This window comes from Cavia porcellus, unplaced genomic scaffold, assembly GCF_034190915.1.
Source record: "Cavia porcellus strain 051 isolate PalLab524CR breed Dunkin Hartley unplaced genomic scaffold, mCavPor4.1 scaffold_12, whole genome shotgun sequence".
Classification (NCBI taxonomy): Eukaryota; Metazoa; Chordata; class Mammalia; order Rodentia; family Caviidae; genus Cavia; species Cavia porcellus.
Window position 1 is genome coordinate 56,814,279 of NW_026947495.1, and position 12,697 is coordinate 56,826,975.

General features: G+C 43.8%; 1 protein-coding gene across 3 annotated transcripts in view; it reads left to right on the plus strand.

Annotated features, from left to right (window-relative positions):
• The first annotated feature begins 6,868 nt into the window (after positions 1 to 6,868).
• The window catches only part of Cers6 (ceramide synthase 6), a 267,795-nt gene continuing 261,966 nt past the window's right edge, over positions 6,869 to 12,697 (plus strand). Inside the window, exon 1 of one of the 3 annotated variants that reach the window (XM_063259221.1) lies at positions 6,869 to 7,192. In XM_063259221.1, coding sequence (XP_063115291.1) covers positions 7,023 to 7,192 — 170 coding nt within the window. In that variant the 5' untranslated portion in view covers positions 6,869 to 7,022. The remainder of the gene's footprint in view (positions 7,193 to 12,697) is intronic. The other 2 variants (XM_003478656.5, XM_003478655.5) reach the window with 2 other exon arrangements.

The window sequence follows — 12,697 nt, forward strand, 5'->3', positions numbered from 1 at the left end:
TTACATTTTTTTTTTTCAGATACAGTGGGCCACTTCTTTTGCCTTTAATTTGAAAGGAGCATGGAAATCTCCATAGGTCACTAGACAAGTGATTGATTGATCAATCTGCAGGCAGGTTATTTTTGTTTTTGTTGTCACACAGATACAGGGTACCCTGATGACACAGAATATCACCTAGATATTTGTAAGGCCTTTATATGGAAGTGGTTAGTCAAGTACACAGTGTTGTGTATTTTTCAAGGTGCTGTGTGGCTAGACAGGAATCACTCCTTGAGTGCCTGGTCCAGCTAGCTAACATAAAAATCCTATCCTCCTTTCATATAGGTGAAGATGAAAGAGATTTTGCTAGGCTTCCTCATTAATGATTTTCTGGTAGTCTTAGGTGTGCCAAAATGAAATGGATCAATTTGTTAAGGAGTGAACTGCCTGTCATTGGAGATGTTCAATCATAGTTTGGATGACCACAGATGGTGAATTGTATTCACTGACATTTTAGGTTCCTGCCAGTTGTGAAATCCTGTGTTTCTTCACAAAGTTACTAATTTTGAGCAATAATTAGATTATTTACTCTAAATTAATCAGTTGAATTTTTTGTTTCTCTGGTTTGCACAGTGGAATACAAAAGAGAGTTTCTGGCTAACAGCTCAGATGTCCTGCTTGCTAAATGCTAGTCAAATACACACGCGTATAAGAAATGCCATTGTGAATGACTGCACCTAATAAGTGGGCTGGAAGGTATAACACATAACTAAGGCGAACTTAATCCCTAACTGGATAGCCCAAAGTCAAATAATCTAGTTGTTTTTCACTTTTCATAGTTTCCTGACCCAACAGTGTGCTTAAAATTTTAATGGGATTCTGAAGCAATACTGGTAGGTTAACATTTCAAGGGGAAAATTAACATTTAAACAGAGTTCTGTTATAGAAGAGACAATAGAAAATGCAGCCAGTGATTCAGCTTAGTTAGGAACACCAGAATAATTGATGGCTGCCTGTGTAGGAAAAAAACTTTTCCTGTTTGTTTGTTTTGTTTTTCCAGAGGTAGAAGCAGAGGGAGGGAAAAGATCTTCAAGAGCTGACAGGATTTTAAGAAAGACTGAACATGAGAGGGAGGAAACAAGTCCCGCAGGAGTGCTTCCAGCAAATAATGGGATTCAATATTCCTGTTCAGGTTTTATACTGTATCTCATCCTGACCTCAATGCTATGAGTTAAATACTCTTTTTTATTTTCTTCAGGTGGCTGGAGAGGCAACTTTTCTGCATTGTTACGGGAGATCTGCACTCTGAGGGTGAATCCTGTGCATGTCCTGCCCAAACCACTCCCCAGGACCCGGTCTCAAAAAAAAAGAAAGAGAGAGTCTGGTAATGGGACAGCAAAAAATGAGTGTAGCTTTAAGATATATTTGACAGCTACAGCTAGAAGGTTGTACATGCATGAGAAATGACTGCAGAATTAAAATTTTACAATATTTCTGTGTTATTCTCAGTGAAAACCAGGCTTATTTAAAATTAGTGAATTCTTTAAACTAAATGTTCACTCTTAGCACTGCCCTATGTTTTGATCAATTAACAAGTTTGAATATATATTTAAATCAACAACAGTTAAGTGTATTGTGTGCCAGGCATAGTATTAGAGAATTGCTTCTGTGCTGTAAACACATATAAAGTTCTTACTAAGCAAATGGGAGGTTCCTCTGCCTCACACAGCTAGTGTATTGACAATGTCTGATAGTGCCCTTACCAAACCTTTCTTGTTACTAGTGCCCACGCCTTTTAAATCTTACTGAATCTTCCTTGCCTGATTCCATTCCTGCCTCTTCTTTGAAGTTCCTAGACCTCTTCAAAACAGAATGCCTCTTTCCTCCTTCAAGCAGGAAACCCTTGTTATCTGAGTACGTGGGCACTTAGCCAAAGTCTGGGGCCATCTTGAGTAGTGCTGGTGTATACTGCTATCTGGCTTTTCATGTGAGCACAAGCTGCTCCTCAAATTGATTTTGGTTTCTTTTTGTAGAATGAGTACAACAATTTTGTGTTATACAACTCACAGTGGAAATTCACCAAAATTTCTGGCTGTCCTCCTGCATCCAAGTGATGATTCCCTGTGGGGTGGACTCAAATGTATGTGGAAGAACTAAGATGTGGGTGTGAGCCTGACAGAAATAAAGCTTAGTTTTGCTGATATTTTCCAGTTGCCTGGGAAAAAGGATATGTTCTCATATTCCTCTCCACATTCCAGGTCCAATCTATTTGTCTGATGCATAGGTCATATTTAGGTTTACAGGGGTGACAAAGCCTTCTGCCCAGCTGTAAAGTGGCTTTCTTGGAAGGTGGCTATGCTGTGTCCTTCCTGTGACTGATCTTCCCTACGGTCTGAGCTCAGGTCATCAGTATCAGAGACATGTAGGCTTCAGTTATGCCTTGGAGAGGGGGAATTTTTTGCACTAAAATAGCAACTCAACCCAAAAGGGGACTGAACATGAAAATATGCTGATTGTAGACCCTAACTACGGGAAGGCAGTCAGCCCCAGGTACTGTGGGGAACGTGGAACTTAGATACCAAGAGGACTCTGTGTCTAGGGCTTTCAGTGAACTGTACATATCTATTTTATTCTTCCTAAGGGCAGCTTGGCTTCTAATTTTTCCAGTTGCATCATGAAGTATAGGGACTGACATTTGAAATATTTGAAATCCTTGAGTCCAGATGTCCATAGAAATATCCCCTGATCTGATCAGTGCATCCAAAGAAAGACTTCAATTGCTATGTTGTGCCAATCATTGGATCAATAAAGTGTGATCAGATACAGAATGATAATTCACTCTACTGGCTCTCGGGGGGCAATCACTGGAATGGAAGATGGTAGGATGCTGCCCTTGCTTGACGGAGGTATCTAGACTGATAAAACACTGGATGTTTGCTGTATGGTACATGGGCACAGAGGTCAATAGTTTGCAGGCTTTTCCTCATATTTTATCTCCTGTGAGTTTCATGACAAGCGCCAGGGGCAAGACAGAAACTACTGTTACGTAACTTACACAGGAGGGCATTGAGATGCTCTTAGAAACTAAGTGACTTGAGTAAGAATCCCAAATAAATCCTAACATTTCCTTCAATGGCTCAGTGAAATCCATCTTTTGAAATGTTCCTAAGATCCCACCACAGTGACATAGTTGGTTGAGTGACAGAGTCGCAGCACTGTCTTCTGCTTTCCTATTACTTTGGCTGCTCTAGAATAAAAAGCTCCACGGAAGCACGGTTTCAGGGAAGCAGGAATAAGGGACCAAGTGAGTGAGACAGACAAGCAGGGGAGGAAACATAGACCATGAGTTACTGAGCTCATCAAAACCGTGAAATAAGCTGATTGACACCACTGCATGGTGTCTCTGTTCCAAGTCCAAGGTAAGGACTGAAGGGAAAGGAAAGAAGTAAAAATGCACCCATAGCGTCTACTGTCTGTTCTCAAAGATCAGGCTCTTTGGCATCAACTTGCCAACACTCCATGTGGTATCCACTTGAGGGAAGCAGCAGCTCCTGGGCAGCACAGAACCCCCGGGACAGGAGACAAGGTACTATCAGACAGGACAAATGGAGTGAGAGGAGGGCACTATGAGCAATGGATATGAGAGGTTGGCCCAGAAGCTAGGCCAGACATGATCTGCCACAAACTGGTGACGGAATTAACAAATCTCCATCTGTTCTACAATAACACAGTTGAGTGATCACATGGCATCTTCCCCAGGGTCATCCGTAACAGTAAGCTGCTGACCACATGATCTGGAATGATGTTGGTGACATTTTCTCTTTAAAGATGACTCACTTCAATGATTCCCTGCTCACCCCAAAATAGACCAATTCCTTATATCCACATTATTCTTCCCATGTGTCCACCATGTATATATACACATTGAACACAGTTATTTAGGCTTTTCCTCCACTGGAGAAGCTCCTGAGGTTGGAATAAAGTGGACTCATTCATTAATTCAATAGTTTATTGGGTATCTCTACGTTCCAGGCACTTTTTAAGTGCTGTTGATAAAAGAGTGGCTAACGTGGACAAACATTTCCAACTTTTTCAAGTTTACATTTGTGTGTGGAGGAGGAAGGAAAGCAATAAATAAAACACAAATTATGTTGATGCTGAAGAATGCTTTGAGGAGTGAGGGTTTATCTAGGGTAGCCAGTGAAGGGTTCACTGCAACATTAAAGAAAAAGTAGGCATGAATATTTGAGGGAAAAGAGTTCCAAGGAGAGAGAAAAGCTTGAAGGCATGGCCATGTATTCCAGGAAGGGCAAGGAGGCTAGAAACCAAAGCACAGGGAGAGGAGAGAGCCTGATGAGGTCAGAGAGAATATGGAGCCAAATATCTTAGGACACTGTAAAGGTTTTAGCTTCCTCCTGGGGAAGGATGGAGGAGTGGGTCTCCACTTTGAATTCTGAAGCAATCTGACTCACCCTGTGATAGGATCACTCTGGAACAGAATAGGCTGCAGAGGCCCAAACCTAGAAAGTGGGAGATTGGAGGTTCTTGGAATAATTCAGGTGAGAAATGTGGGTTGTGTGGAATCAGATGGTAGCAGAAGAGGTTGTGAGATCATTTTTTAAAAATGATGTTGACAGGATTTGTGATGACTAGAAAAGGAATTAGAAACAGAAAAGGGAAGAAAAGGGAAAATGACTATATTTTTGGCTGAAGCAAGATCTATAGAAGAGGCAGATTTTAGAGACTGGTAATTTGGCCATGAGATGGTAGAGGTGTTGAGTTCACAATGGATTTAGGAGGCTGAAGCGCAGGGAGAAGTTCATGGGTAGAGATCTAAATATGGGTGTCATTAGTGTGGCATGGAAAGCTGTGCAGATGCGACCAAAAGCCTCAGGACTGGATAACATCACCAAGTAGATGTGTGCAGGTGGAAATGTGATGCGGATGAAAGCTTGACTCCTGGGCCTTGTCTACCTCTTAGGGATTAGGAAGGTGAAGAGTAACCCAAAAGGAGATTGAGCAGAAGTGGCCAGGAAGGAGAAAGGAAGAAACCATCAGGAGAATGTGCTTTCTAGAAGCCTTGAAAAGAATGTTTTGTGAGGAACCGACCAGGTAGACCAAAAGCTTCTGATAGAGGGGTTAGAACTGCAATGGATTGAATGTTTTTACCCTCCTCAAATTCACATGTTGAAAGCCTGGGCCTCAACAGGAGGGTGTTTGGGGAGGTAATAAGTTTATGAGGGTAGGGCCCTCATGAAAGGACTTGGTGCTTTGGTGAGAAAATACATGAGTACCTGCTTGCTCATTCTGTGCTCTGACATGGGAAGAAGACAGCCATCTGTGAAGCAGCAAGACAGCCCTTACCATACACCAAATCTGCAGGTACCTTGATCATAAGTCTCCAGACTCCGAAAGTGTGGGCAGTGAATGTTAGTTATTTAAGTCACCAGTCTAAGCAGTCTGCACTAAAACAAGGTCTAACTCTGCTGTTCAGCAGCATGGAGATCACTGGACATGAGCTGTTTCAGTAGTATTGTGGAAGAGCCAAATGGCCAACGAAGGTTCAATAGACAACCAGAGGGACAAAGACAGGTCATTCTTACCTCCTAAAGACAGCTCCTAAAGTCTGTAGAAATTACTGGCAGAACTAAGCAAAAAATTAATGACACTGAGAAAAATGAGCGGAGTATCCCCAGGGACTATGTCCACAAAGGCAAGGGCATTAATTGAACTATAGGTCTTGAATCAGTGGAGAAATATATGGTGTGAGTAATGCTGGAGTTGTGTCCCACAGACCTAAGGCCTAAAACGTTTCATAGGTAAAGGAAGAAATAATGATCGTAGGTACTACGCAGTGTGTGGTCTCTAGCTGTCCTCCTCAGGCCCCCTTGCCCTGCTCTACACCCTGGATGCCCAGGAACTTAAACCAACTTTGTTCTTTCATGTCCTTCAGCATCAATGTTCCTGCCTTTGCCACCTGCTGACTACAGATGCAATTCCCCCAAACCAAGAGGTAAATCAAAGGTTATTCTCCTTTAAATTGTGTCTGGTATTATGTCCAGCAACTGGAAAGCTTACAAATACAATCTGCCAAAATGTAGTCCAGCAGCACTTTTAGAGAGGTTCGTGGGAAGAAGCAGTTTTAAGAATGCGATCATTATCATCACTGCGATCATCAAATAGTAATAAAGGGCAATTAAGTGCTTAATTTCTCGTGGAACCTCGTAACCTAAAATAAAGGGCCTTGTTCCCCTAGAGCTGGTTTGATGGAAAGCAGTAGTATAAAAGGGTCGGAAGGTCAAAGAAAGGGAAAGACAGGTCTGCAGCTGAGGCATTAGTCTCTCACTAAACCACTCCACCCGTTTCCGATTTTCACCCCTCTCTGGGCGTCCCGACGATCTTTGCCCTCCTCCTTTGGCTCTCTGGCCTCTGCGTCCCCACTTCTCCCCTTGCTGTCACTCTTTCTGCAGTGCTGGTTCTGAAGCCCAGCGTGGCCCCGATCCCCACTGCCTCGGCGCACGGGAAGCGGATGAGAGCCCTTAAACTCCAGTGGGGCAGGAGCCGGCGTTCTGAGCATGTGCGAGCAAACTTGGGGGCTGGGGCGGAATTTGGGGGCCCCCTCCAGGTCTCCACCGCAGGAGCCGGGCGGGAGCGCGGCGAGCCGAGGGCGGGCAGCGCTCTCCAGGCAGGGAGCCGCGGCCCTCGCCTGGGGCACTCGGCTGCGCCCTGCCCTCCGGCGCCGGGGAGCTGGCCGCGTGTGCCTGGCTACTTGACGCGGGGACGAGCCAATCAGGGCGAGCTGCCGGGGCTGCCATGTGACGGGCGAGGCGGCCCCTTTCTCAGCGCGGCCAGAGGGAGGAGAGAACCGGGGTTCGCCGCGAGCCTTCGAGAGCAGCGGCCGCGGAGGAGGCGGCAGCGGCGGGCGCGAGCGGCGGCGGCGGCGGCACCGGCTTGGGGCCAGCCAGGCGCGCATCCCCGGGCGCCCTGCGCAGAGGAGAGCTCGGTGGGCCTGGGAGCCACCGGACAGGACTGGACAAAGCAAGATGGCAGGGATCTTAGCCTGGTTCTGGAACGAGAGGTTTTGGCTCCCGCACAATGTCACCTGGGCAGACCTGAAGAACACGGAGGAAGCCACCTTCCCCCAGGCTGAGGACCTCTACCTCGCCTTCCCGCTGGCCTTCTGCATCTTCATGGTGCGGCTCATCTTCGAGAGGTAAGAAGGGCTGGAGCACCTCCTCCCCTCCCCCTGCGCGCGCGCACGCACACACACACACACACACACACACACACACACCCCACTCCCGCGCACACGCACACTCGCGTGCTCCGAGGCGCACGCCCCCGCGCCCCCCGCGCTCGCGCTCACAACTCCTAACCTTTGTGTTCGGGGGAGGGGCTGATGGCCGTCCGCCCGGGTGCGCCTAGCGTCAGGGGCGCCCCTCGCAGTCCTCCTCGGCAGGCTCTGCCCCCTCGCCGGGAGGGCAGGCGAACAAAGGTGAGCCGCGGCCGTGGGACGCGCGGCACCCGGCGGGCTCAGCCTCCCCGCGGCGCCGCACTGTGCGCGCCGGGACTGGGTTTTCCCGGCGGGGCTCGCCGCCACCCACAGGACCGCGGGCACGTTCGGGACGGGCCCGGGAGGAAGGAACAGCCGCGCACGCTTCTGGGCTCTCTACACCCGGCTTACGGATTGTTGGGACTGTGCCGCAGAATTCACCAAAGAGGCACTTCAGTGCTTCTGGGCGCTTTTGGGTTGCCACCCGTCACTCTGAGAGTCAGGCCCGCAGTCTTGAGAAACAGTTGACAGTAGCACTCCACGTCATTAGCGGTTTCTTTTAAAGAGGTTAGGATAGGGTGGTTGCACATTCTGCAGAATGATCGTGCAATGGGTAGTTGCACCCTGTGAATAATCGTAAACTTATGTTGGGTGCCAGAGCACACTTAAGATGATTTAGAGGACTGTCATGCAGTTTTTGATTTAATTCTTCAGTTTGGGCAGATAAATCCATTGTATCACGAACAAACTTATCTCACTGTCACTGAACCAGCGTTAGTTTAAACTAGATTTTGCTACTGTGTGTATTTACGTATTGAAACAAAACTGAGACAGCAGTACACACTTCTGTCTTTTTCTTAACTGAAAACGTCACCTTCCCCTTTTTCCTCCCCGGCCCACATTCAACAGGAAAGGCTGAATTTCTTAGATCACAAATTTCCATCTTCCAGGCTTGGGGGTGTAGTTCAGTGACGGTGCTGCTGCCCAGCACTTGTGAGGCCGGGAGTACCATCCCCAGCACCGCAAAACAAAACCCACGAAGGAACACTTCCCTTCCACCTCGCTTCCTGCCTGCAGCTCACCTTGGTTTTGTTTAAGCTTTTGCTCCATTATCTCCTTGCTTGCTTACTATTACTATTGGAGATGGGAGATTATATCTTTTGTATCATTTGTTGCTGGAAATAGCAACAAAGCTCCTGGGAACAAAAGGTACGCTTTGTTAATCAAGGAAGGTGTATTTTTCGGTGGACAGTATTACTGCTGAAGAACTAAACTGAACTACTGAAACTGACATACACAAAAGAATAGAGTAAAAAACACTTTTTAAAATGATTGCGATCCAATGCAGATATGTCATTGACCCTGTCCAGTGCTGACACAGTGAAAAAGTGGGTGTGTCTGCAGGTTTAGCCTTGCTCTAGGACAAATGTTTACTAAATGTTTACTTACAGAAAATAGGAAGTCTTGTCTTATCTTGTAGCCTTTCCGAAGCCAAGTGCTCTGGCAGGAACAGCAGGTTGCTCTGCGTTAACATGTTATAGCACAGATCACGTGCCGAATGGGATCTGGTAAGTCTGCCAGATACATTCAGGCTGGCTTCACCTTCAGGTAGCTAATGCATCTGAAGGCAGTCTTCGGTCCCTATCTTTTGAAGAGCTACCGTACTGTACGGCAGCTGGAGAACTCTGTGCAGAGTGCTGCATTTTCCTGACATTCCTCTCCATACCAATGCCAGGCTGTTCCCTGGATTGGAAAAAAAAAAATGTAAGGACTGAGATAGCCTTATATCAAAACAAAACAAAACAGCAGAACACAAAACAAAAAAACTGATGTAGTAGTAAGATTGGAAGTTTGTTTTTCTTCCTTTGTGTGATTCTCCGACTTAACTTGCTGTTCTCAAACCTTAGGCATAGAGATGCCCCACGTATGTAGAGAATTGGTTTCTTTAAGGTCATTGATTCAAGTAGATGAGATTTAATGGCTTTATGGAAAATGAAAGTTGATGATTAATGTTTGGAATAATAATCTAATAAGGCACGTATGCCAGAGGATGCTCCTGGGTTTTGGAAGAGTGTCTACTTTATTTCTTCTCATAGTAGTGATAGCTCTGTTTTTAACAGTTGAAATTCTTGAGTCTCTGAGAATCTCAGGGTACAGTTGTATCCAGTTACAAATTCTGCATATTTCTCTTCTCTAACCTAAAAACATGTTCTAGGATCCAGCCTGTGGCCTCACCTTAGTCGTATTCATCGTGGGCCCCAGTCACTGTAAGGTGCACCAGCCAGTATTGTTATTAGAGATATAGCTAACTTAAAGCATTTTGAATATGAGCACGAATCATTTTTTTTTTGCCACGTTGTATAATGGTCAACATTATTTAAACATGCCTACTGTGAATTCCTTTGTAAAATGAAATGCTTTTGTAATAGGAATAATTCCCTCAAAATTTTGTTTTATGCTTCTCTTGTTACTTATTTCAAAGCTGAGAACACTTTAAGAAGTAATATGATTATCTGAGATCTTTATTTTCCATTGAAAGCAGTAATGCCTTTGTTGAGGCTAAAATTGTAGCTTTGAATGCCTTCTCCCCAGTCTTGTACGTTTTTCTCAGTACTGGAAAATACTAATGAGGTGAGTGAGTTGGGCTTTGCCAGTTGAACAGCCTTGTCTTTTCGTTTTCACTCCTGCTGTTGGGGTGTTGACAGCAGAGGCACTAGTGGCAGGAGCGTGCCACTTACGGAAGCATATGGACAGCAGTGTGGGCGCCCAGCATGGCTGGTTAAAAACAGAGCAGTGTGAGGTCAGTGGCTTCTGTGGCTCAGTCTGAGAATAACCCAGATCTTAGTGATTGTTATTTTCTTTTATTCATTTATATTTGTATTACTGTTTCTAGTACAAATGATTGCATTCTTTATGGGGGTTGATACATGTACATAACACACCTTAATTCTTGGTGGTTCTGAGCATAACGTTTATACCACACTTGCCTCTGGGTAGGGACTGCTATAGATAATACTTGGAACATATCTGCTGTTTTCAGAACGTATCTGTTGTTTTAAGAAAAAATAGATGATTTCTCTTAGAATAAAAATTGTAGTGTGTATGCCATTATATTAAATTGTTGACTTGATGATGGTGTACCAAATATTATTTAATAGTGTAGCATTGTCATTTAATTAATGTTTTGATTTAATGCTTCTTCAGGCTTAGTAAGCCATTCTTAAGGAATTGAATAATATAAATGCTTACTCTAAAGTCACTTTTACAAAAAGATACTTGACTGTGGTGTTCGTAAATGTGGAAGTGAAATTCTGTTGAATCACTGTTTGGGAGGAAAAATTGTTTGTTGTTATCGAAGGTGTACTCAGTGTACTTCCTTCTTGGTGGGCTTAGAAGATAGTGACACAAAAAGTATTGATTGGGAATCAAAACACTCAAGCTCTAGTCAAAATTTTTTGTTATGCTGGGGCAGGTTCCTAATTTATCTCTGTTTATTTTCTCATTTACGCAGTGAATTAAATGGCCATCTTAATCTAAGGTTGTTTTCCCTCCCTAGTCCCTGATTCCTGTGTGTCCTGGGTATTTGAAGCTTAATAATTATTGTCTCATGAGACTTTGAAGCAGGTTAAATATCACATTTTGCCTGACAAAAATAAACTCTCTTAGAATTAAGAGATTTTTTTCATAGAAACATTCTAGTCAACGGTTATGTTTTTAGAGTTTTTAAATGTGTTTTGAGTGGAAAGAATCATTGGGCTGTTATCAGACACCCTCCAGAAAGTTACAGTATTTCTGAATAACCAACCATAAAGGTCCTTCAGGAAAAGCAATTGCTTCCTTACCTACAGCCTCTAGAGGAACTCAAAGTAGGCCTGATACCTGACTGGACAGGAGGTGAGTAGTTCAATCCTAAAGGGTGACTTTCAAAATGCCAAGCTATGTGAGGAGTGTCATACTTTAGGGGACTGACACCAGTCCAGCCCGGGGCATTGAACTCCAAAGTGACCTACTGTCCCCAAATCTTGAAGGAACAGCACTGTCTTGTCAGAGGAAATGTCTGGCAAGTAAACTTTGTATGGTTTCTCTCCTGTCTTTCAGGGGAAGGGAAAGGGAGACAGGGAAGGAAAAAGGCTGAAAGAGAGAGGAATGGGGTGGGAAGGGATTATCAGGTGGCATTTATTACTGAAGGATGTTCCTATAATGAGACCATTAGTCTCAGATGTATTTCAAAAGTGTTTGACACAATTTGTAAACAGACATGACTTTCTCAGCAATCAGTACTACATATTAATCTTTATAAATGTTCTTAGATTATTAAGTGATTGTGAGATTCAGATTAAAACTATTGTTATGATGGGTACATTGTGTCATTTTGAGAAGTTTAGAAGCTTAACCAAGTGACTCAACAGGGAACTAAGATCCTTACTTTGTAAACGTCTTCATCTTGTGCAATGCATAGCACAGAAATTTTGTGAGTGCTGCACTGGGACAGAAACCTCCACAAATTGTGAGCTAAATAAACCTCTACTGCTTTAATTCTGTGTGTCAGGTATTTTGTCCCAGCAAGAAAAGAAAAGTAACTAACATAACTGTGAATGCCTGCTTTGTTAGAGATTGGTTTAAGAGACAATAGTTGGGTCCACAAAAGAATAGGTTGCCTCCTACAGTTTCTGGCTGGGCTTAAAAAAAAAAAAAAGGATTGCAACAGATGTCTTGTTGGAAAACAACCTAAAATGAAAGTGGTGGGTTTTTTTTTGCAGAATTTTAGTACAACTTTTTCATGTAGCAAAATAAAAGTTTTGCATCTGCAGGGTATAATAGTATAGATATTTATAATAGGTTGCTTTGTGGGTAAAGGGGCATAACTCTACTTTTAATGAACAGTGCCTTAACGTGGTAGAAGAGGTAGGCAAGACAAATTTATGACAGATTATTTCATGGTGTCCCATAATAGGACATTAACATCCTGAGTTCACTGAGGATGTTTCCCTGAGGATGGCTGATCTCTGTGGGCAAGGTTAGATAGTTTTCTCCTAGATTGCAAGTCATAAGGCTTTTCAGAAGTGGTTGTTCTTCTGTGATGGAGAAAGGCTGGTGACAGTGGAAGAGAAAGGAGTTTCTGGTCAGTTTCTTCTATCAGCACTAGTCTCATAGTCATGTTAAAAACTGCCCTCAGGTATTTTGCTCATTTGATTAAACCTAGATGACGCTAAGAGAATCTAAGCGTCCATGTTATACTTTGAGAATTTAAATACTCTTTATTAAATACACTTAAAGTCCTTTTTCCATCACTGAACAAATTCAGATTTTATAACACTACTACTAATTTCTTATAGAAGCACAGCTCTAAAAATATTTATTTGTTTTTGGTTCTATCTTCTTTTGACCATTTGAGTCAGTGTACTGGGGTTCCTTCCAGATTTTGATAGTAACAGTTGTGTCACT